Below are 27,407 nucleotides of genomic sequence, written 5' to 3'. Positions count from 1 at the left end.
CGTCGCCACGTGCCTGCCGACTGGACTCTGGCCCACTCTAGCACCCGTCGGACGACGTCGATGGTCGATCTTCCAGGACCCAGGGATGTTATCTGGGCCCGGGCTCTTCCGCAGGCTCATCTTCTTGGACGCCCACTGTAGTTCTTCTACAGTGAAGCGTCTTTGTTGATCACCAGCTATCGGTTCCCATTCCTCCTCTTCGACGTGGAAGAGCTCCGTTATCGCTGTGAGAGACTGTTCCCTTGTCAATGGGGTCAGCCGCCTACCAAACTTCTTGGTGACGATCTGGTAGGCCCTGCCCCTTCGGATCTTGCTCCAGGTCTTCCATGAGGTGTTGCCACGCCTCTTGTTTGGCAGCCTTAATGGCTCTACAAAGGCTTCTTCGTGCCGCGTGGAACACCTCCGTTTCCTCCTGTAGGCGCTCAGAGTCCCTTCGTCGTGCGCGCTGCATCCTCCGCCTTGCTGTTTTGGTTTCACCACGCAGTCTCGCAATGTCCGACCAGAAGTAACTTAAAGCCACCTAAGTTCACGCACATGTTACATACGTAACTTTTTATAATTTTGTGCGCAAAATTATGACAGATAATTGTATTTAATTGAAATTATAGAAAAAGTCAAAATACTTCAAACTTTTGAATAAAATTTAAATTGATATATAAATTGCTTAACTTGTAACGAGTTTTAATTAAACGTAGCGACATTTAAAAAATTTGCCCAGAAAAAACAAGATGTAAACAAATATTTTTAACTTTTATCAAATTTTATGTAAAAAAAGGCATACAAGAAAAAATGTTATGTGCAAAAGTATTACTTCGGTACACTACTTCTGCGCACTAATGCCAGAAAGTGGAGTTCTGCCACTGGGCACAAGCATCAGAAGTACTGCATTTGTACACGTGATATTTTTAAATTTCCGGAAACTTTTCAAATTTTCATGATTTTCCAGACCGAAAATGAAATCGCATGAGTTTCCAGATTTTTCAGTCATGCTATCAACCATGTTTAGTTGTCACAAAGTTGTTGGAGTAAAACAGAAAAGGTGAATCATGCTCCTGATGACATGGTATTTAATTTTTCATTTAGTGAAACAAGTACGTTTCAGGAAAACACATTAGCAAACAGAAAAAAAACAAATTACCAATTTCTTTAATTAAAAAAAAATAAAACTATGTTCAATATTGTTTTGATTAATTTTCATTTAGTTTAAAGTTAGTTAACACTTCATCTATACGTTTAATTTGCAGATTTATTTGAATAAAACACTTTTATAAAAGATTCTATAAACAATTTTTAAAATTTTTTTTATTTCCAAGCAGTCAACTAACAGAGACTTAAAATATTTAAAAAAATATTTTTTCCCCCAATTAATTATTTTACAAAATTTTAACTAAAAAACATAAACAGCATTTTACAATGATAGTAGCGAATAATTAAATTAATATGTATATTAATTACAACAAATTTAAGTTCATTATCAACTGACTTTTGGTGAAGGATATAAATTAAAATTTAAAGATATTACCACATACAGTAATTTATATTCATTTTAGTTTCAATTTTAATTTTCAAATATAAGACTAATGCAGGTTAATATTTATCATTACATAGCACTACACTTACTGTATTACCATTTTCTCATATTCCCTAAACTACGGATGCCCTCAAACAAAAAACATTTGTCATGTCCTGAGTTATACACTGTTCAGAGGTTTTACTCCATAAACAGTTCAATTACTTATTCCTTTTAAAAGGAACCTGCACCTTGTAAGAATTAGAAATATTTATGTTAAATTTACAAATCAACTGCTTGATTTATATAGTAATAAGTAATACTAATAGTAATTAGTATTAGTAATACTAATACTTGAAGCAGTTATAAAATTCTATACTAACAGCTTCAGTATTCTTTATTACTTGTCAACTTATTTGCATCTATAACAATTTTGTGATTTCCTACAGGTAAAATAATATTTGTTCTATCTTTTATGAATAATTGTTATTATTCATTGTTAAAATAATTATTAAACTCAATGATAAAGTAATTATCATCAATAATATTAATTTTTAAACTTAATCCATCTCTTTATCACAGATGAAAAGAATTATTGGGTAGGGTACAAAGTAATTAGCAATGCAGCACCATTTTCCAAGAAAGCAAATCAAGAACTTTTCATAAACCATAATCCTATCACTAAATCAACAATTTTATAAAAGGAATTCACAAACTAAAGAAAAAAATTAATAATAAATGAAGAGATCCTTCATCAATGAAAAGACAACACCAATCTCTTAGGAAGCTTGAGAAATTTTCATAAGGAGTAATTTTTTAAATTGTTAAAAAAAAATTGCTTTATTCTTTTTCTATAATTAAACAGAGATGAAAAAAATAAATACAGGAATAAAATTCCTGTAGAAAAACTAAGCCAAGAGATTACTTTTAATTTCTGTAATGAAATTAATATTAATACAGTAGACAAAATAAATACATTGCAAAAAACAACCATCCTTTTTTTTAATGAAAGCACTTTTCAAGACTAGCAAATGACAACATGTAAAAACAAAAGCCTCTTGAGAACAAATCTAGAAACCAAGAGAAGTCAACAGCAACTTACTACACAATGATGCAAGCACTTCACAAATTCAAATTTAAATGATGTAGCCGGAGTGACTGTCTATCTATTACTAACACGTAAAAGAATAATGAGAAATAATTTTAAAATTGCTTTTCCCTATTGAAAAATTAACAGGAAAAACTAATTTTAACGATTATAAATAAAATAAGTCAATGAAACAATTTTATGTTTATATAAGGTAAAAACAACATGTAATTAATTTTAAACTAAGTTACATTTAAAAAAAGGCTTGAAGGTTAGTGAATCAATCTGTAATAGGAATGCTATCTTTTACATGTTAAATTATAGTACAATTTCCAACATTTAAAAAAGGAGGTTATTCATTTGACTTCTATACCAAGATTTTGTCTGATTGCATGTTGAAAATCCACTAGACCAATCAATAAACGTTTTAGTCGTTATGGAGTGATCCACCAAAAGTGACTTTTTTTTTAATACCATCTAAACGGCATGAATTTTTTTAATATAAAATTAACTGCACATAATTTCCTAGATTAAGGCTATGTTCTAGATGTAAGGCTGTTTTCACCATTATCACAGTCAATGGGATATTATAATCTAGTATATAGTTTTTATTAAATTCCAGGTTGCTCAGGTTTGCATTTTTTCTTGTAACAATTTTTTCCTATGGGCATAATTTTTTTCAGGCTTATTAATTTTTTAAAAAATAAAAATAAAACAAAAAATTTAAAATAAAATAACATTAAAAATATAACAGGACTTAAAAAAGTACATATTTACAATTCATTTTTTAATTTCAGCTGTTAAAAGCCAATTCAAATTATGTGTTGGTTAAGTTTAATTAATAGTTGATTTTATTTAATTCAGCATAAACTTAAAAAAACAAGTTAATTAAAATAAGAATTGGAAAAATTACTTTACACTTTTGTCTTTTTTTTTATTATAATGCTTGTTTTTTCCCATGAATTTGTATTACAAAAGAGGAAAAAGTAAACCTTATGAATTCTGTAGTCTGGATTCCCTAGCTTGAAATTGGCTACAAGGACTCCAAAAACCCACTTTTTTGTATTTTTATGTACATGTAGAACACAGACCTACACCCTGTTTGATACATTCATAAATTTCAGCCCTTATTTACCAAAATTTAGAATCTTAAACTAAAGAAGAAAAATGTTCAAACTATATTTAATAATTTATTTAACCTTACTAACATTTAGAAATATTTATTTTGGTTTTTTAATCCTAATTTAAAATTATTTCTATGAATGATTTCCAGGATTCCAATTTAAATATAAATTTAAGAAATAAATTAAAAAAACATAAAAAAAAATAAATAAAAGATTGATTGCATGTTCGCAGCTCGATCAGGATATTGATAGATTGACAATTGAAAATGTTTATATAATTACAGTTTATTAGTTAAAGAACATACGTAAAACAAGACAAATCAATAATAATGACAATGGTAATAATAATAAGCAACAATAATAATTAAAATATTGGCAATAATAAACAAATAGTGATCATAGTAATCACAACCACAACAACAACAATAATAAATGTCAATAATAATAAACTGTGATTACATACAAAACAGAATTTAAAGTAATTGTGAGGATTTATTTACAGACCGCCACAGGTAAACTGCTTAAACAAAAAATTAAAAAAAAAAGTAGTTTTAAGGTCCTGAGACATGTGGTTAAGTTTCAGTTTTTTTTTAATTGGTTAAGCAACCGGCTTATGTTTTTTTTGGGTCACCTCAAATAGACTGACCCCATCATAATTGCGTTGAACCTAAACTAGAAAAAACCTCTTTGCAGAATACTCTCGCTGACTGACATCTCACAGATGTCAATCTTGCAGACTGACATCATAACGTCTCGCTTAGACTTATTAGCCAAACTGATTTCAACTGGTCTTCCCTGGAGTATCTTCTTACCTGTGAGAACAATCCACAGAGTCCTTTCGTTCTCATGCATTCCTAACCTGGGTCTGGTAACTCTTTTCACGGAAGAACATCTGTTTATTGTATGTCAGTGGGGAATATTACAAAAAACAATTGTTAAACGGATCTGTTAGCTCCTTTCTGGATTCCTTCCATTATTATATTTTCTACTGTGCTCTTCTTAATTGGTAGGAATCTTTTACTCAGGTCCACTTACCAGTCTTGTATATATATATATATATATAATATATAAATAAATACTTCACTTTTTCAGTAATTTACATAGTATATTTATTTCAATACCTTAAATTTTCACAATAATTTCTAACAAATAACTACAAAATGTTTTCAATTACTTTTCTTAACATTATTAAACTATAAATATATTAAAAATATTTTATTTAAACAATAATTTATCTTATTCATTTTTAATTATTTGTGTACTTTTGTACAAATCACTATTTCATCAAATGAGTCAAGCATTCAATAAAAAAGTGTCACATTGAAAAATTATTAATTTAAAAATATAATTAACACACATCTATCTTCTTCCATTCATTTGACAAAACTATCTACTGCTAGCAATTGCAACTGTTTGTGCAAGCTAGAAGTAATTATGTTTAATGGTTTATTTAAAGTAAATTAATGTTTATAATTTTTCTAACCCCATTATCACTTAAATAATAATGAATTATTACTTAACTCATCATTATTATATTAATAGTAATATATTCTCGTTGTTATTATTATTATTATAATCACTTCATACTTTTTATAATTATTCATTTCATTATTTTTAATTACATATAATTTTTCAATGGTATGACATTTAAATTTATTATTAATTTTGAATAATATTGTTATACCTTCCCACTTTAGAGAATAAATCATAGCATTTTTATGTTATGATAATAATGATCACCATAATTGGGTTCCTATTTGTCATACTTAAATCTTTGTAAATGTTTCAATGGATAACACTTTTCTTTTTTAAAAAAAATTGTAATTGATTAATTAACCACATCAAGTTTGTGTGATAATATGAAATAGGAATTTTCAGATTTTATAAATATTTAAATAAAATTTATTTACCAATAACTTATAATAATATTTATAACATAATTACCGATTTAAAAAAAAAATATATATCTAATTGATATTTAAATAAAATTTATTTACCAATAACTTATAATAATATTTATAACATAATTACCGATTTAAAAAAAAAAATATATATCTAATTGACTCTAAAATAGCATATAAAACAGAAATAAAAAAATTAATAAATAGAATTTTTTTAAATGTAATTTTTATTAATTAAATAAAAATAAATAAATTATTAAATACTTATAACAAAGCGATTAGTTACAAAACAAAATTTAAAAAATTTTGTACGGGTGATTAACTGAAATTAAAAAAATAAATAAATAAAAAGATTATCACTAACATGCACAGCATATAATTGTGCAGATCATAACAGTAAATTTAAATTTGCGTTTTATATTAAAAAAAAAAAAAAAAAAAACAATTTTTAAAAGTTAATAACTACTAATTTATATGTCATACCTTTGGAAAAGTACACAATAAATGTCAAATATAGTAACTAAAATTTAACAATGGCATTTTGGTTGGGATGAGAGAAATAATAATTATTGAATATTCCATTTAAAGTTTCAATTTCATTTAAATAAAGCACCAAAATTATTAGTATTAACTTACACAAATGATTGCAACATGCAGTATGTATATGGTTTTGTTAAATGATTTTTCCTACATTTTGAAATTAATAACTTTTTATTATTAAACACATAATTCATATGATGAAGAAACAATCTCTAAAAAAGTGCTCATAAACAAAAAAGTGATTAAAATTCATAAGGTAAAATTATAAATATATATATATATAAAACCACAACACCTGCATATTTTATAGCTAAAGTAGTAGCCAAAATTCTTAGAATAAAAATGAATCTTGAGTACAAATATGATGTTAAGAATGGTTACAAAGTGGTAAATAAGTTAAATTCTATTTAAGTTAACTGTAACAGTAAAATGGTGAGTTATAACATCACCAACATATACCTTAGTATACCGGTTGATAAAACAATAGAAATAAAAAACAATTTGAAGGAAACCTGGGATTTTACAAACGCTTTGATCACCATTGCGAGGAATATTTGTCTCCAAAATTATTTCTAATGTGAGAACAAGTGTGATTCACAAACAAAGGATTTACCTATGGGTTCACGTATTTCTGTGATTATTTCTGAAATTTTTATACAGTATTTCGAAAGTATTATAGTTCATGGTGTACTGAGTGTGCACAAAGTTTTGTTATGGATGAGGTATGTTGATGATATTTTGTTTAAATATGATCCAGTTAAATAATGATAATTTAAGATTTATGTGCAAAATGGAAAAGAATAGAAAAATACATTTCTTAGATATTACAATTGAAATAAATGAAAGCAATATTATAGAAACATCAGTTTATAGAAAACCTACAGTGAATGACATTACAATATGTGCAAATTCTGATCACCCATGGTCAAAAAAACCTGATTTTTAGAGCTTTATATTATACAAGGAACAGTAATAACAAACTTAAGAAGGAAGTAGATATAATTAAACAACAAATAACAGTATTTAATGGTGTTGATATTGGGGTTATAGAAAAGATAGAAAGCCGAGAATTATGTACCATGGTAATTTTACAAAATTGCAAAAAAATGAAAATAACAAAGAGATTATTAATAGTTTTTTTCTAGAATACATTTAGTTATACAAGCAAAATAATATGAAAAATTACTGATATTTATGATAAAAATAAATAAAAAAATCTTAAAAACCAAATGACCATATTATAAAATATTTAAGGAATAATAATAATAATAAAAGTGATTGAGAGGATTTAACAGGAATATATAAAATTAAATGTCATGAATGTAATAAAATTTATATAGGGAAAACTAACAGATCTTTATAAAAGTGATTTATGGAACATTACAATGCTTACAGAAGCAAAAAGACAGGTGTGTCTAAGATGGCCGACCATTTGTTGCTAAGTAGGCATAGTATTACTGACAATAAAAATAATTTAGAAATTTTGGAAATTTGTAACAACAGTAAAAGAATGGGTGTACTTGAGAAATTTATCAATTTAAACAAAAGTATGAGATGATTAATCAACAGGTTGTTTTTGAAGATGATGTTAAAGACATAATTGGTTTATAGCAATTGGCAAGTGTTTACGAACGTAGTAGCGTGATGTTTTAAATTTAATATCATTCCAGCTGGTGTTTAGTTATATTGTTCAAGTGTTGTGGTTATTAGGGTTCAAGTTTTCTAAATTTTTAGTTTTTATTTATTTATTTTTTGTTTATATTTGATGTAATTTTGTACAGACAGATGATGCGGAATCCCGCAAAAATTGACTTTTGGTATTAGTTTTTTAGGGTTCTGTTACTGTGTTTGGGGTTGTTTTGTGTTATTTTATATATGATTGTCTGCATTTCAATCACTTTTATTTAATACTTCATTCAAAACTTATTGAATTGGAAATATTGGCATCCACTAACGATATTTTCTTCAAATTGTTCTACAACTTAACTGAAGAGAGAAAAATCATTCATTTGCAATCACTATTTTTTGGTTGCTGCAGCCATTCTAGTTAAAACATCAAACTCAAAAAGAAATTATTTATACCAAAGTTTATTTAAATAAATAAAGCAACAAAATTAACAATAATATGTTTTTGTTTTCTAATTACTAAGCACTTGTCAACAGATATACAGTTTAGCAAAAGGATTTATTCAATACCGAGCAAAGAGATTGTGCAATTACCAAAAAGAGATTGTCTTAAAATAGACAGATAGACTAAGGAATGTAAAAAATACTACTGAAAGTTATTTTAGTAACACTACCTAAACTAATTTTTAAAGTTATAGTAGAAAAATCAACCTGACAAGCAAAGTGCAATATTGATTTGCTGTTCTTCATTTTAGTTATTTTAACTTTCAAGGAAATATATATTTTTAATAAATACTTTAACTGGAAAATTTATATATAAAGAAAAAAAATTGTTCAATATAAATGAAATGAAACCCCATACGATTAAACAATTTTTTTTTTTAAATGAGTAAGATATAAATTGTAAATCTAACCTGTATGGTGAAAGAATAAACAAAAGCCAAAATTAGTTACACACAAAAATTCTTTAACATCTGTGTCTCTTTCCATAATAAAAATTAGTTTTATTAATGCACAAATCAATTCTCATTTTATACATGATAAACTGCACTACTTTATAATAGTTATATTTTTCTGCTCTCATCTCAACAATATGTTTTAGAATAATCATAAAAAAACTCAACTTTATCAAAAGAAATATCCAAACAAACACAATTTTATAAAACTCATTAAAATTAATTAATTTCTCATTATAAGCTGCTTCAAATTAAATTCAACATATAGTATTGAGGTGCTGATTGTAATCAACAAATAACATTCATACAAAAGTAAATATAAAAATAAAAGTCAAAGAAGTAATCATAATAGTACACTCTTTTAACCAAAATATGTAAAACAGAGATAAGAATTACACTTTACTATGCAATATTTTATAAAATATACACAAATCTGTTTTGTATTTAATTAAATATACTGAGGATAACAAGTTATCAATAAAGTCAGTGTTCATACGTAATTCTAACAACTTTTGTTTTTGTAATAAATTTGTTGTTTTTAAATAATTATTTTTAATAAATAAATGAACATTTTGTCAAGTGAAAGTTCAACTATTACCTCATTTACAAAGTTAGGCCAAAAGAACAGAGAAAGCTATGTTTAAGTTAATGTTTATAATAGTGAATAATTTACATTTTTTGAAGCAATTTTTATGTAAAAATATTTCACTATATTCATCTAAAGAAACAGAACACCTATACAGTTCTGCATTTAAATACAGTGGATTCTGGATAATCGGACCACTTAGGTACCGTGGCTAAATGGTCCTATTTAATGGCTGGCCCTATTAAGTGAAAAATGAGGAGCTATGTACAAATATATAGTGGTATACGAGTGTATTCTAATTATTAAACTCAAATTAGCGATTTACTATTCTGAATTTTATTTCTAATAAGATTACATGAACAATACTGTAAATTACAACATAATAAAAATTTAAATACTCTACCGTGCAATACGTGTCAAATAGAATATAGTACATTAAGCCACCGGGTTGGTCTAATGGTGAACGCGTCTTCCCAAATCAGCTGATTTGGAAGTCGAGAGTTCCAGCGTTCAAGTCCTAGTAAAGCCAGCTTTTTTTACACGGATTTGAATACTAGATCGTGGATACCGGTGTTCTTTGGTGGTTGGGTTTCAATTAACCAAACATCTCAGGTATGGTCGAACTGAGAATGTACAAGACTACACTTCATTTACACTCATACACATCATCCTCATTCATCCTCTGAAGTATTATCTAAACAGTAGTTACTGGAGGCTAAACAGGAAAAAGAAAGAAAAAGAAGAAGAAGAAAAAGAATATAGTACATTATTTACTATCCTTTTACATTACATAGCTACATGTAAAAACAGGCCTATTACATTTAAAAAGAACTACTGTTCTGGTACAATGCTTTACTGAATAGTTTTTATAATCTTACATAATTTAAAAAAAAAACAAGATAGATAAAACAAAACTATTAATAAACAAAACAGAGGTACAGAATACAGTAATGAATGCTATTTATGATCAGTAAAATAAAAAATACTTTAATGTGTCTTGTTTAAACTTTTTAAAAGTTTTTTATTTTGCTTTGTCATCTTCCTTTTAATATTTGGCATTCTACTAATTTCACACAGACTTGTAGTTCTTCTAGCAGGCTTCCTTCACTGCCTTCTTTTATAAAATAATGCTGAAGTCCATCAATTAATTTTTTTGCATCTTGTTAGATACACATTTGACATCGGGTTCATCTTCATCTTCTTCAATCTTATCCAGTTGTTGAGTACCATTAATGTTTTTAATTATCTCTTCATCACCGGTTTCATTCTCATCATAGCATTTATATTTTTTCATGTATATTTGAAAACACTTCAAAATTTTGAACCTGGCGCTGCAAAAAACCGTAATCATTGTCATCAGCATTAACTATTTCAGTATCTTTGTCGGCATTGACTTTTAAACCACTTTAGGCAAAGCAATTTCTGATAGTGCTACTTTTCACTTCATTCCAACTATTGGCTACAAACTGAATTGCCTGCATCAAATTTACACGTGCACTTGGGCTGTAGCCAAGGAAATGAACATGTTTCCTTCAATTTCTTGTAAAATGTAACTTATTAGTTAACTTCGGTAAATAAATTTTTAATTTTTTATTATTCTCATGTCAAGCAGTTGAATTAAACTCGTATTTGGTGGCAGAAACTCAATTTGAATGTTTCATAAATCTATGCTAGGATGGACAGCACAATACCAATAAACATGCAATTCTTTCTTGATTTTTTCTGTTATTGTCCCAAGCACTCAGATAATCATGAAAAATTAGGCTCATAATCCAGGCTTTTCTATTAAAATAGTAGTGCACAGGTAGAGTATACCATTCTAAACCATTCAAAAAATTGTGATTTACCTACTTTACAAATGACAAGAAGTTTTAATTTGTCACTGCCAGACATATTCATGCAACAAAGCACAGTGCTTTGTTGGTTGAGCCATTGGTTTTCGAGCCAGACAACGCAATGTGTTTGTAAAAGAAGACCCATCTGGCATAGTGCGATAAAATTGGCCTGTTTCATCTGCATTACAGATGTCAAATTAAAATCTAATAATGTGTTAAACAAAGATGGTACACCAATTTATAATACGACAGGTAAAGTCGATAGGTGGGTGGAATATATTGAAGAGTTATACGGAGGAAATGAATTAGAAAATGGTGTTATAGAGGAAGAAGAGGAAGTTGAAGAGGATGAAATGGGAGAAACAATACTGAGATCTGAATTTAAGGGAGCATTAAAAGATTTAAATGGCAGAAAGGCTCCTGGAATAGACGGAGTACCTGTAGAATAACTGTGCAGTGCAGATGAGGAAGCGATTGATAGATTATACAAACTGGTGTGTAATATTTATGAAAAAGGGGACGTTCCGTCAGACTTCAAAAAAGTGTTATAGTCATGATACCAAAGAAAGCAGGGGCAGATAAATGTGAAGAATACAGAACAATTAGTTTAACTAGTCATACATCAAAAATCTTAACTAGAATTCTACACAGAAGAATTAAGAGGAGAGTGGAAGAAGTGTTAGGAGAAGACCAATTTGGTTTCAGGAAAAGTATAGGGACAAGGGAAGCAATTTTAGGCCTAATATTAATAGTAGAAGGAAGATTAAAGAAAAACAAACCAACATACTTGGCGTTTATAGACCTAGAAAAGGCATTCGATAACGTAGACTGGAATAAAATGTTCAGCATTTTAAGAAAATTAGGGTTCAAATACAGAGATAGAAGAACAATTGCTAACATTTACAAGAACCAAACAGCAACAGTAATAATTGAAGAATATAAGAAAGAAGCTGTAATAAGAAAGGAGTCTGACAAGGATGTTCCCTATCCCTGTTACTTTTTAATCTTTACATGGAACTAGCAGTTATTGATGTTAATGAACAATTTAGATTCGGAGTAACAGTACAAGGTGAAAAGATAAAGATGTTACTATTTGCTGATGATATAGTAATTCTAGCCGAGAGTAAAAAGGATTTAGAAGAAACAATGAATGGCATAGATGAAGTCCTACGCAAGAACTATCGCATGAAAATAAACAAGAACAAAACAAAAGTAATGAAATGTAGTAGAAATAACAAAGATGGACCACTGAATATGAAAATAGGAGGAGAAAAGATTATGGAGGTAGAAGAATTTTGTTATTTGGGAAGTAGAATTACTAAAGATGGACGAAGCAGGAGCGATATAAAATGCCAAATAGCACAAGCGAAACGAGCATTCAGTCAGAAATATAATTTGTTTACATCAAAAATTAATTTAAACGTCAGAAAAAGATTTTTGAAAGTATATGTTTGGAGTGTCGCTTTATATGGAATTGATCGGAGTATCTGAGAAGAAAAGATTAAAAGCTTTTGAAATGTGGTGCTATAGGGAAATGTTAAAATCAGATGGGTGGATAAAGTGATAAATGAAGAAGTATTGTGGCAAATAGATGAAGAAAGAAGCATTTTGAAAAATATAGTTAAAAGAAGAGACAGACTTATAGGCCACATACTAAGACATCTTGGAATAGTCGCTTTAATATTAGGATAGGTAGAAGGAAAAATTGTGTAGGCAGGCCACGTTTGGAATATGTAAAACAAATTGTTAGGGATGTAGGATGTACGGGGTATATAGAAATGAAACGACTAGCACTAGATAGGGAATCTTGGAGAGCTACATCAAACCAATGAAATGACTGAAGACCAAAAAAAAAAAAAATGTCATCGGGTGAATATTTCTTCATTATTTCAGGAAATTTGAAACTCTTCCATGATTCAGCATTGTCAGTATCAATGCTTGCCTTTTCACCATGAGCTTTTTTAAATTTTATTTCATGTCTCAATTTCCAACGCGACAACCAATCGTCTGTTGCTTTGAAATCACAGTGCCCTAATTACTTTGCAAGCTCTTCTACTTTTTGTTATAGCATAAGTCCACTCACACTTACTCCTTGACTAGTAATGGTAGAAAACAATTCATTTAAAGCTTTCTCAACATGTGGATCCTTTCCTTCAAATTTTCTTTTTTGAGAAGTTCCTTCTCCTTCACGTTTGTTAAACCATTCACTGCGAAGAGTTTCTTCTTTCCGTAAAATCCAAATTATTGTAGTTTTTGATGCTCCCAGAAGTTCTGCAACTTTATGCTGACCAGTGTTTGATGGATAACTTTTTATTTCGTCTAGTAAAACAATTCTTTCTGGCATGTCATGTATTTACATCATGGTGACAAATTAGATAAATTATGAACACAGACTTTTAACTAAACTAACACTTCAAAGTAAAAAGATAAAAGTGATTAAAAAAATTAAATTATTAACAAAAGTAAAAATTTAAGCAAAAGTGATTAAAAATGATAACAGCAGCATACACAATGAACAACAGACTCGTAATGAAGAAAATAAAAACATTTGCTTCGTTAAAACTGTATGCCATCTGTGTCACTGCACACTACGTTCTGTGCAGACCAATGATAGAAGGAAGTTACCTCCCTCAATACAACATTCAGCAACAGTCAGGTAATTTAAATTACTAATAAAATTTTGTTATTTTAGAAGTAAAAGAAAGAAACAAACAGTCCTTATAAGCAGCATTTTGGACCGTTAAAATGGCATAATTTTATATAAATTATACCAATATTTTTCTGTTTTAATAAAAATGCCCCAATTAGATAGCTGCCTAAATAACCGGTGGTCCTATTAACTGGAATCCACTGAATTAATGAATGAATAACAAAATAGCAACATTTAATAAACTGATTACTGTACGTCTTTAAAATTAAAAAACTGCATGCATTTTTTTGGCATTTGTTACTAGCATAACAGTCAATTTCATACATAAAATATAAACAGATAAGACAAATAAAATGACTTACCAAAGCACAATCTTGTCATTCAGAGATGGGTTGAATGGAAACGGACTAAGAGGATGATTATTATTCATATTACACTGAGCTGGATGATGTGCAGGTGCAGACTGACTCAATCGTTTCAGGTCACTGACAGACACCACTGATGGAGCTATGCCCAGTGGGTCTTCCATGTTCATTCCTGCAACCATTCACCTGGGAAAAAAAAAGTTTAAAAAATGCCTTCCTTGGTTTTTCATCAAGAAGTCCCAGGTTTAAATCACAATCATGTGTCGCATATTTTATATGCTAAAAAATTTCCATTCAATATTGCCAGCACAAGCTTTGAGCTTATATGGAGAATTAATCATAGTATAAAAAAAATTTAATGTGGGAATTTCATAAACTTTGCATTACAAGTACGGTAATAAAACATCATGAATTTAAACATAACTACATTAAAAATCAGGGTTTAAAAGTATTATTTAGAGCAGATTTAATACGTTAAAAAATAAAATTTTTTTAATATGTTAAATAATAAAAAGAAGTATAGTTAGTCAAGTTACTCTAAGAATCTTCTAAATTCGCAAATTCAAATAGTTTTCTGGTAATCTTATAAGTACATAGCAAAACAACAATGAATGTAGAGCGGTTTCAAGTCTTCACTGTAATGACATTGGGCGGCATAGCAAAACATCCCAATCAGATACAGTCAGTCATCTTTCTACTGGTCGATAGTCCTTTCCTATACTTTCCCATTTTTCTTATTCTTCAACCTTCTTCTTCTTTAAATGGGTACCATGGAAACTATTACCACCACCCTAGGTGAGCTACACTATTTGTGGGACCGTCTGAAAACTATAAAATCCTATCTAAGCATTGAAAAAATCAGATCAGTTGAAGCAACCTTCCTACTCTTACTCCTACTTCTACTTCCTACCTTCCTACTCCTTTTAAAATTAAAAATATATACCTTGCTTTAAAGAACAAAACCTTTACGGCCACAGACATTATTTTCTTGACCACAATTAGGATTCTTACAAACTATAAAGTTAGATTTTTTTTAAATTTGATGTTTTTAAAAATTTGTTTAAATTTCAGGAGAAGAATTTATTACAAGACTTACTCACATAAGATGTAAAATAAGACTTACAAAAGTTGCAAAAAGCAACTTAGGAAGAGTAAAAAGCAAAATCACTTGCTCAACCAAATAATAATAAATAATTCTGACTGTTGCAATACACGAACTGCAGCATAAATATCCAAGGAAAAATGTCAAAATAACATCACATTATAAGAACTCTGAAATCCAATGACAACAGAAAAGAAGAATAACAACCTCAAATTTTCAAAGAAGAAAATCAGGTTATATCAACTGAAGCAGGATAATGAACTTAGGCATTAAAAAAACACTAACAAGTCAAGTTATGTGTACAAATTAATATAGAATATTAATTTCATAATAATCAATAATGTGACAATGTTTGTTGAAGTTCTGTTTTAAAATTTTAGTTAATAAAGTTTTCTTTGTATATCTGTTTTAAATAACACTTATTCAACAAATTTAGCTGGCAAATAATTCTTGATCGCAGACTACTACTAGTCAACAACACTGAAAAATTACATCACCAGACCACCTGGCATTTTTATTAAATATAAAATCAATAAATTTGCAAAAAAAAAACGTTCAAACTTATGACATTAACTGATTCTTAAGCAGTCATAACAATTTTTGTATCAAGATGTTGGACTTTGTTTTACATTAGTTCTCTTTGAACTCCTTACAAATAGTACTACTTTCAACTACTGCATCCTACTCTTATATAAAATTATGTTCAAAATAATAACATCTTCTATGGCTTTGATACCAAATAACATATTTAATTTTTTTTTGTTACGTGGATTTTCATCAAGTACAGGCTTCATCTGTCAATTAAAAATTATAATACTAGATCTGAAAATGGAAGATGAATATTGACGATTAGAATGAGACTGACATCCGAATTAAAAATGTAAAAGAATAATAGATCAAACTGCTGTGTCTACACAAAGTTGTACACCAATATAAAATCCTTTTTTGAATCTTTGAAGAAAATAGAAATTCACATGAATGTACTCATGCAAAAAGAGAGAAAAATAAAACATGTATTAAACCAGTTATCAATCTTTATTGCAAAAGAAAAGGTGAGATTATAGGAAACTAAGCAAGTTTAAAATTTCATATGACCAATTTTTTATACACAATTCATTTCAAAGATACCGCAATAAAAAACCATATGATAAAATCATTTTCTAAAAAGGTAAAGATTAAAAGAATTCTATATCAACAAATTTTGATTGTACAGAATAAAAAAAACACTAAAGGTAATATTACAAGATTTAAAAAAGATTGTTTTTATTATTAGTAACCAATATTATTTTTAGATTTAAAAAAAAATAAAAACTTAAGTCCAACTAGTCCATCATGGATTCTTAAAATCCAAATACTGCTAAACACAATTCTGAAAAAATAAAATCACCACCCATCATTAGTTTCCTAAATTCACCGATTTATTACCATTATTCCTATACTACATTATCTGATAAGAAGTTCTGCAAAACAATAATAAAAAAATTATTTATCATAAAAAATGCCATTAAAAGAAGGTAGATAGTTCACATTATTCTAAGCAATGTTTTATAAAATTAACATAACAAACAAAGCAGAATACTCAATTACAACAGCTGATTGTACAGATTAACAAACTAAATAGCTTTATGGTGAATAAACTATTAGCTATTTATGGTGAATTGTTTATATTTACATGAATTTGAAAACTGTACACTGTAAATAGTAATAAACTACATTTTACTCCTCTGATTCTCCTCCTGAATCTAACTATACAAGACAAAAATATCCACAAATAATGCCAAAAAAGTGGTGTGAAAAAACTGGCAAGAAGTCACAAATAAATTAATTACCTACCACAATACAAAGCAAATAATTAATATAATATTTCAATTTAAACAAATTCTATCTCTCTCTCTCACTCTATATATATTATATATATATATATATCTTTTTTTTGAATATTCAAATAATTCATTAACATACTAGCCATTGTGTTTATAAAATTTAATGTTATATGAAATAACAAAAAAACCACCAGAAATACAGAAATTTAGATAAGTTAAACTTACGATATTAATTTCCAGTAACTAGTTTTCACATTATTCTGCATCTTCAGTAGGTATTAAATTCTATAACTATTAAATTAAAACATTCTTTTAATTGTTTGTCATTTTATTCAAAATTATGTTTCATATTTTGAATAATATTATAAGCATACAGGTAAATTTTTCTGTCCAGTATTAGAATGATTTAATCTTTAAAATGTGTATTTTTCTTAATGCCAATCTAACAGTTGGCAATAATGACATTAGAACAAAGGAAAATAGTTATTAGAAATTAATATGGTAAGTTAACTTACCTAATTACTGTGTTTTGGTGGTTTATAATTCATATATATATATATATATATATATACACACACACACACACACATTGGCAGGAAAAAATGAGATTAACAAAACTCAAAAACTTTCAAGTACAGTTACATGGAGATAATGTAACTCAAAAAGCTACAAGAATTGAGTGAATTAGTTTGTTCACACTTTCAGCAAAAGGACGGTATAAAAATATCAAAATCATTTTTAACTAAAGAAACACATTCTATTTGCCAACAGAAAGTTACTAATAAAACAAAATGAGACAAATAGACAAATGTAAACAAAAGATTAGATAAATTTTAATGATTAATATTAAGGGTTAACATTAACAGTTTACAGTATTTATCTAAAAAAAAAAAAAAGGTTTAAATTTGTTCAAGTAAATGTTATTAAAACCAGTTTCAACAATAATGATGAAGCAAACCATTACTAACAACTAAAGAAAGTATTAAGGCATTAAATAAATATAAACAAATATTTTATAGGTATTTTTTCATTTAGCAAGAATATTAAAAATATAACCCCAATAATGGCCTTGTGTAGATGTTACTGTCAGATATTATTACTCATTACATGACAAAATAAAGGCAATTTTACACTACAAACACAAAAAGGAATATTGTTCAATGAGGAAAAAATACAAAGAATACAATTTCAATTTCAGTAATTGTAAGGCAAGCTAAGTAGCTGGGTTTTATGTGTTGCAGCCAATGTGAACCAGTTTCAGAAATAAGTTTAAACAGATGTCGCTAAACAAAATTTAGCAATTACTCAATAACAGCACTTCCAACAGAAATTTAACTCTGTATCACACAGTTTGTTACGTGTTTTCAAGACATAATTTCATACAGGTATTAGAAAAAGTTTCTAAATTTATGATGATTTATCGACTGGAAATTTTGAATGGTTCTAGTTTCTAGTTTACATTGTTTAACTATTGAATAAAATGGAATATGTTTTGCACTTTTTATATTTTTTTCTGTAATGAAACATAATAGATAAAAGGAAATTCTCTGTATCAAATAAACATACATATTTTACAACTACAATCTTGTTTTAAAAAGCTTGGGTCAGAAGCCCAGGTGCAGGTAGCAGGACGTCTCCATGTTCTAAGAGGGGAAAGACCAATAGTATGAAGCTGTGAATGACACAAAAGAAGAAAATTAATGGGTACATTAAAAAAGTAAGTAATAAAAGTAGGAGAGGCAATCAGGTACAAAAGTAACAGCAGACAGAAAATCATAGCTAATGAGAAAACATTATAATTGATTGTATGTGTATTAAGGGCCTTAATTGTAATGGTTATAAGCAACCTGACAATATACAAATCACTTCCAAAAATGGTATAGCTATTTCCAACAATAACAAACATATTCATCCCAGACTTCCTTAAAGAGTGTGAAGAAAGTAGTTTCTCACTGATGATCCCAATATACTGCTGTGTATCAGCATCCCAAGCCAATTAATATTCACATTATATTCACCTCCACAAGCGATACCATCACTATTTTCACTACCGTGACCAGCTGTATAATAAAGCATGAAAAACACATAATCACTCTAAGAGAAAGAACCTCTGATTCATGCAAAATGATTTTAGTCATAGGAAAGAATATGGCAGACTATAAAATAAACCAACAACTTATTGTATCCTTTTTCTAATAAACACAATGCACTATACACAGTCTTCATTCAGTAGAGAAAAGAAATGGTGGATGAACACAGAAACTAGAAAAACACAAAAGTAATGAAGACAAAAAATTTTATCGACATGTAAGAAATTGAATTAATCAAAAATTTAAATAAGCACAGAGAGCCTAACACATGGAAGGGCAGATATAGCTTTGAGAAAACTAAAAAAAAACTTTATAAGGGTGAAACCAACATGTACTATGAGTATGATTAGTATCAGAGGAGCAGATGGAAAACATTTTTATAGAGAAAAGAAATAACTAATGGGTGTCAGGAATACATACAAGAGTAAAAATCTTATCCGATAAAGTAATGTAGCAAGAAGAAAAATCACTGATTTCAGAGAACATTATGTGAATAAATGTTCTGAATTTCATACAGCTTTAAAAGACTTAAAATAAGAATTAAATAACAGCAATTGATGAATTATTGAACTGTCTGATAGAAGTACAGTTGAAAAAGCTTATATTGCAGTATGCAAAAATTACTGAGAATAAAAAAAATACTTTGATATTTAAAACTACTACAAAACGAAAGAAAGCAGAAGTATATAAATGTGAAAACAATTCTACCACCAATTTAACATCAAATACTTTCAAAATATTATTCACTGAAAATACATTATCCTGAAAATTGGACTGTAATAAAGAAATTTGTGTGTGTGTGTGTGTGTGTGTGCACATGTGTACACACACACACACACAACAGACTGAAAAATTGGTACAATAAACTGAAATTGGTACACACACACACACACACACACACACACGCGCAACATGCTTAAAAAGTGAAGGATTAATAGGAATTGAATAACTTAATTACATTGAATATTAGTTTGCATTTAAGTTAATAATCATAACAATAATAATAATGATACATTGTAATTCAACAAACTACACGTTACCATTTCTTTGGCATTTGTTGGGAGCTAAAATTTTAGCACCATACGTGCATTATAAACCACAACTCCCTCTTGTTACTAAATTATGAATTGGTGAAGATTAGGTTACAAACTGTAATTTACAATTAGCATAAAGTAACATGCTAATGAATGTGTTTGCACAGATACATGAAGTATCTGTGCAACACAAAATAGTTCAAGGAGAAAATGTAAAATTTGATATGAAATAAAATCAACAAAATCACAAAAAAATTTTAAGTAATTGTTTCATTGATATCAAGTGAACTGACAAATCAACAAAGATAAAGTAAAACACAGTAAGTACGATGCTATAATCTATAAAGTACATTAATTCAAATCAAAACCTGTTTGAACAGACCAAATGTGAAGATGGGACCAACATCGTATTACACTCTGTATAAAAAATTATATATATTCAAACATGATACAATTAACCCAATGTTACTGAAAATTTAATAATAGCATACATAGATAACACGACGAGTAATTGGTAAACATATGCAAAACTGTAACCAACTTTTCTGTCTGTAGAAAAGTTAAAAAGCTGAAAATAAAACATTAACCATTAAAATGGAACCAGTGCAATCTCACACACATACGCATTCACATTCTAGATCTCTACAACACAACAATACTTTATTCACACCATCCATGCTTGGTGCGAATAAATTTATTTTTTTTTAAATCCTGCATATTTATAAGTCATTTTAAAGTAATTTTAAAGTTACAATTTTTGCTGGCAATGTTATTCAAAAAATAGATTTAGAAAAATGATGTAAACTCAAATTTTTAACTCTATAAAGCATGACATATTGCTAATAATTAAATTAAAAAATATTCAACGAAAGCTAATTTAGACATTTTAATTAGTTACAAGAGCCATTCAAAAAGTATCAGCAACAATTGTATATGATAGCATCCTTGATATTAACACAAACAATATGTCCTTGTCTTTAACACTAACAGATGAGAAGCCCTTGTCACATTTTAAGTGTAATGATGGAAATACATTGGACACTACTGCATCAAGTTTTACTTACAACTTTGCGAAACTCAAAAGCTAAACAATTTGTAAGCAGGCTTTTGGGAAGGAAGCCAAAGAGATTACACAAATTAAGGAATAGTACAACTGTTTTTAAAATGGCCGATCTTCTTCAAGTAACCAACATACCGGTAGGTGATTAACAAACCAAATCCCAGATGTAATTAACATGCACAGTTTCTTAATGAAAAATCATTGGCTTATTGTAAAAGAGATTGCAAATAACACTGGGTTTAGTGAAGGTTCGATATATATGATTTTAATGGATGACTGGTTAATTCAGAGTGGTTGCAAAATTTTTACCAAACTCTGCTTTCACTTGAAGAGAAAGATTTATTCTGTTGTTGCACAGAATGTGCTGGAGTAGGCCAACAGTGATCCTAACTTCCTCAAATCACGATAATAACTGGTGATGAACCTTGGATGAACAGGTATGATCCAAAAACCAAAGTTCAGTTACCACAGTGGAAGTCACCATCACGCAAGGCCAAAGAAAGGATCATAAGTAAGAAGGAAAGTAAAAGTGATGTTTAGTGTTTTTATAACTACCATAAAGTTGTATAAAATGAATATAGCAGAAGATCAAACAGTTCTACCTGCACTAATTTCTACCTGATCTCTTTCTCTCTTGTGCTGAACTGCATCTTCGTGATACATTTCAACACAAGAGTCCAGAGACCTGTGGGAACCATTACAATGTAGTTCCTCACAATAACAATCCCACCCTCAGATTCCATAGGCTCCTTGTAATTTTGGTTACTGTCCATAACAAATCCAGTAAAAAGGCTTCAATTTGACAGCTGGGAGATCAAATAAGGACAGCACAGTTGGTAACTATTCCAAAACAGGACGACAAATATATTTTGTAGTCCTAAATATTTCCAGCAATGGAAGCTTCAATAAACTAAGTAGTTGTAATCACAAAGTGTGTGAACAAAACTAGGATTGGTAAGGTACTTTTTTCTTTTTATACACTCAGTGGTTCAATACATTTTGAGCAGACCATTTTTTCCAATTATTATTTGTTTCAACAGAATTAAAAATGTCAATTTTTAATTAGGGTCTATTTGAGAACTGATTGTTGACATTACTAATCAGAATATTAAAAAGAAATGAAGTCAGAGTAAAACAACAAACAAAAGTACTACTTTAGCAGGCTTTGTACATGAATCATCACTTATGTTGCTGGAAAAATTTATAAAAAGAAATAATACATTTGAAAAGCATTCCATCTGTGAATTTATACAAAATAAAGAAAATAACATAAATTAAAATCGAATAATGTGTTAAAGATGGTATACCGATTTATAGTACGAAAGGAAAAGTCGATAAGTGGGTGGAATATATTGAAGAGTTATACAGAGAAATGAATTAGAAAATGGTGTTATAAAGGAAGAAGAGGAAATCGAAGAGGATGAAAGGGGAGAAACAATCTGAATTTAAGGGAGCATTAAAAGATTTGAAGGCTCCTGCAATAGACGGAATACCTGCAAAATTACTGCGTAGTGTAGTGAGGAAGCAATTTATATATTATACAAACTGGCGTGTAATATTTAAAAAAAAGGAGAAGTTCTGTCAGACTTCAAAAAGAGTGTTATAGTTATGATACCAAAGAAAGCAGGAGCAGATAAATGTGAAGAACATAAAACAATTAGCTTAACTAGTCATGCATCAAAAATCTTAATTAAAATTCTGTACAGAAAAATTGAGAGGAGTGGAAAAAGTATTAGTAGAAGACCAATTTGGTTTCAGGAAGATTATAGGAACAAGGGAAGCAATTTTAGCACTCAGATTTATAATAGAAGGAAGATTAAAGAAAAACAAACCAACATACTTGGCATTTAAAGACCTAGAAAAGGCATTCGATAACATAGACTGGAATAAAATGTTCAGCATTTAAAAACGTTTTAATCTTGTAAACATTAATAGACATTATTTACCAAATTCTGATTAGTGACAGAATAAAATTTCTTCTTAGATGAATATGCAAGTAAACAAAATTCTCAGGACTGGGAAACAAGCAACCCAAACAAAATGAATCAATTACAATTATAAACATAATTTTTGTTTCCTAACATACGATACATGATTTTAATCTGTTTTTTGATGCTGAAAATGAATATGAACTCAGAATTTTTCAATCACCCACCATTTTTGAAAAATTTTTAAATTTTAATTAAAGGATTTTTTCATTTTTCAACATATAGTCAGCATTTTAGGCTCCTACATTGTATTTTGTTAGCTCATTTTTTATTGTTTAACTTTGTTAACATAATTTGTAAGCTATAAATAAACAATACTAGACAAAGAATTAAATCATATCAGTCACATATTATGACATCATATCTAATACTGAAGAGTGAGCCTTCATGGACAAGATTAATCATGTCTGTGCAAGTCAAAACATGTAGCTGAAAACACAGCTGTGTTGTTTATATTAAGCACTGGATTTAGAAATGAGTTAATTTTGTTCAGTCTTATTGCTGTCTTAAGTTTGTTAACAGTGCAGTGTCATAATGACTCAAAATTGTGTAAATGATATGGATGCCTTTTGTTATGTACGTGGTAAGCTTACCATAAAATCAAATATAAAAAACATTACACCTTTAATTAAAAAAGCATATCATTTGTACTTTCAGTGTAAAATTGGTGATAAGGATAAGATGTGGGCTCCTCATATAGTATGCACTAATTGTTCTTTATATTTAAGAGGATGGCTGAAAGGTACACAGAAGGCTTTGCCATTTGATGTACCTATGGTTTGGCATGTACGAAAGGACATGTAACCAATTGTTACTTTTGTTTAACAAGTATGTCTGGAATTTCTAATAAAATCTAAATATACTGTAAAATATCCTTCATTGCAATCTGCAATCAGACCTGCACCTCACAGTGAAATTATTCCAGTTCCTGAGCCACCTGTGAATGTATGTTTCGAAAGCAACAATGAAAAATCAGGCATTACTGAAGAAGACAATGATTTTGATTTTTAATTTTCTTCCACTAAGCCACATCTTATATCACAAAGTGAATTAAATGACTTGATTAGGAATTTAAATTTATCAAGAAATCAAGCTAAACTGTTAGGATCAAGACTGCAAGGTCGAAATTTACTTTAAAAAAATACAAAAATTTCAGGCTTTCGATGCTGACAAAAAGAACTTTCTCAGTACTTTATTCATGAAAATAATTTGGTTTATTGCACAAATATTGATGAGCTTATGTTGCACTTGGGACAAGTTCATAAACCCGAGGACTAGCGCCTTTTCATACATTCATCCAAGTATAGGTTAAAAGTGGTTCTACTACACAACGGTAACAAATATCCTTCAATACCAATCACTTACGGTATTAATTTGAAACAGACATATGATATGATGAAAGACATTCTTGAAAAAATAAATTATAAAAACATAGCTGGAACATATGTGGTGATTTGAAAGTTATAGCTATTTTGTTAGGCATGCAGTTAGGCTATACTAAGTACATGTGTTTTCTTTGCAAATGGGTCGGCCGAGCTAGCGATAAACATTATGTTACCAAAGAGCGGAAGAAACGAGACAACTTAACTCCAAATGGGAAAAATATTATTCATGAACCCTTAGTTGAACCCAAAACAATATTTTTACCCCTTCTCCATATTAAGCTAGGTCTAATGAAAAATTCTGTAAAAGCAATGAAGAAGGATGGATAGTCCCGGAATTTTGTACATCAGGCAGAAATTTCCAAATGTAAGGAAGGAAAAATTAAAGAAGGAATATTTATTGGTTCTCAAAGATGATGCATTTAATTAAATGTTAAATAATGTAGAGAGTGCAGCTTGGGCTTCATTTAAAGATATTTGCAAACATTTTCTCGGCAAACAAAAATCCAACAATTACTATGATATTGTTAAACAACATCTTACTTCATACAGAGCCATGGGATGTAATATGTCTTTGAAAATACATTTCCTCCACTCACATCTGGATATTTTCCCGGATAACCTCGAAGACATAAGTGACCAACACAGTGAACGTTTGCACCAAGACATTTCGGTGATGGAACGCCGGTATAAATGGAAATGGAACACTAACATGCTAGCCAATTACTGTTGGACATTAATTCAGGATGTGTCTGAGATTATTTATAAAAGAAAAGCATCAGTGAAATCATTCTAACACAGGTATGGCCATGCAAAATTATAAATTTTACAGATTTTAACTATATTTCCCCATAATTTTTTTTTTGAAGTGTAATTTATTTAAAACTATGGGTGATAGAAAAATTTTATTTACAGTTCTGTAATGTACGCAAAAAAGCAATTCAAGAAATGGTATCACACTTAGAGAAACATTAAAAATTTTTTTTTGTCTGTCAGTGTTATTTCTGCATACTAATTAATTCATCACAGTGTGCAAAAGCACTCTCTGTAATAACTGGTCCTTATTTCTTTAAGGACAATGATAGGAATAGTGTTATTTACTATTTCATTGTACATGTCAGAATGACTGAAGAATTTTTGTCTCCTTAAATATTGAAAAAACCTGCAATTAATCTTAATAAATTACTGGCAGTGACATTATTTAATATTTAAGATAATTTCTTTAAGTAAATATAAAAATTTTTCCAGAAATTGAAAATTTAGCAGAAATTTTAGAAGTTTGACCCATGCTTCTCTGCAAATGTAATATCATTCAATGAGCCAAACACACTGTTGTACATATGGTGCAATATTCAAGATAATCAAACTTTACGCATATTTGTTAATTACATTTGAGATTTCAAATCTCAAATATTTTTTTATAAACACATTTGAATACTTGCTCATCAGTAATGTATTTGTATTTGGTAGTTGAAAAACTACTGCGATTTTTTTTTTTTGCAGTTAAAAAGGTAAAAATTGATATGTAATAAAGGCATGAAATGATTATCTTTAATAAAAATTCACATTTCCCAAGATGTTCAAAATTTGGAACCAATCTATTCAACATTAAAGTTAAATGTTTTTTCCCCTGAAACCAATAAATAAATTACATAAGAAATGCCACTGATAATGATAAATATAATAATCAATGAATTAGAATTAGGAACACAGGTCCAATATATATATTACCTTTGTTTTGGGTTTACTCAACGAAAGTTAGCAAAGATTAAAAATAAATTATGTTATGTTATGACATGTATCATACTTAAAACAATTCTAGTCTACATATACCTTGTCAATAAAAATGTTATATACATAATCTATTACATAAAATGTAAGAAATAAATTATTTATTAAGTCATTAATATAAATATATTATTAATTAAAACAATCCAAATTCCACATCCAACTGAATACAATTTTACACTACATACATACAATTTTTCTATAATATACATAATTGTTTTTTCCTTCAAGTAATTTAAGTACAGTAATATATATGTTTAATATACATGTATTAGTAATACATCTATGAAAAATTTTGTGTTACTGTTGAACGAAAAGGGGAAAACACACAAGCACCAGAATAGCATAGATCAATGGAATCCTTAATATCTTCTCACCCTTACATTCATCCTAATCTACAGTAGTACCTTCTCAACAAGTCAGATACACTACACTTGGTGTTGTGAACCTAACATAAAAGAACATGCAGTGGAACATAAAGACTTTCTATCTCACATACTTTATTTCTATATTAATAATTAATAACTAATAACTTTTCAACTAAAGTACACTGAATAAAACATGACCTAAAGTATCTTTCTCTCGAAGGGGAAAAACATAATATGCCTACCTTGTTTATGTTTTTTAGTAGAATCAAACTTTAATCCTTGTGATTTTTGAAATGATCATAAGTAGAGGTATCTGAAAAATAAAATAAGGTATAAAAACAATCCAGCAAAATTTATAAAACAAAAAAAAATTTTCATGTCTTTACAACCTATATACTGAGGAAAATGTTAATATGAAATCATAAAATATTAAATTTTAATAAACGCTAAATGTTACTCAAATTTTGATCAATGTTGGTAGTTATAATTTATACACACAAGAAACCATTCTACCTTAAAAAAATTCAGCTGACATAAAACAACACATTAAGAATATGCTGTTTACATGATTAATTATTTTTTTATAAAATAG

At 28.6% G+C, this 27,407-nt stretch overlaps 1 protein-coding gene across 2 annotated transcripts in view; it reads right to left on the bottom strand.

Moving 5' to 3' along the window:
• LOC142318976 (protein GDAP2 homolog) overlaps nucleotides 1–27,407 on the bottom strand; it is a 322,594-nt gene that overhangs the window by 255,102 nt on the left and 40,085 nt on the right. For both annotated transcript variants that reach the window (XM_075355719.1, XM_075355728.1), the window contains exons 2-3: nucleotides 27,058–27,128; nucleotides 14,178–14,366 (exon numbers count right to left, since the gene is read on the bottom strand). In XM_075355719.1, coding sequence (XP_075211834.1) covers nucleotides 14,178–14,362 — 185 coding nt within the window. In that variant the 5' untranslated portion in view covers nucleotides 14,363–14,366; nucleotides 27,058–27,128. The remainder of the gene's footprint in view (nucleotides 1–14,177; nucleotides 14,367–27,057; nucleotides 27,129–27,407) is intronic.

Source organism: Lycorma delicatula, chromosome 1 (genome assembly GCF_047948215.1).
Source record: "Lycorma delicatula isolate Av1 chromosome 1, ASM4794821v1, whole genome shotgun sequence".
NCBI classification, from domain to species: domain Eukaryota; kingdom Metazoa; phylum Arthropoda; class Insecta; order Hemiptera; family Fulgoridae; genus Lycorma; species Lycorma delicatula.
This window is presented reverse-complemented; position numbering and strand designations above follow the sequence as displayed.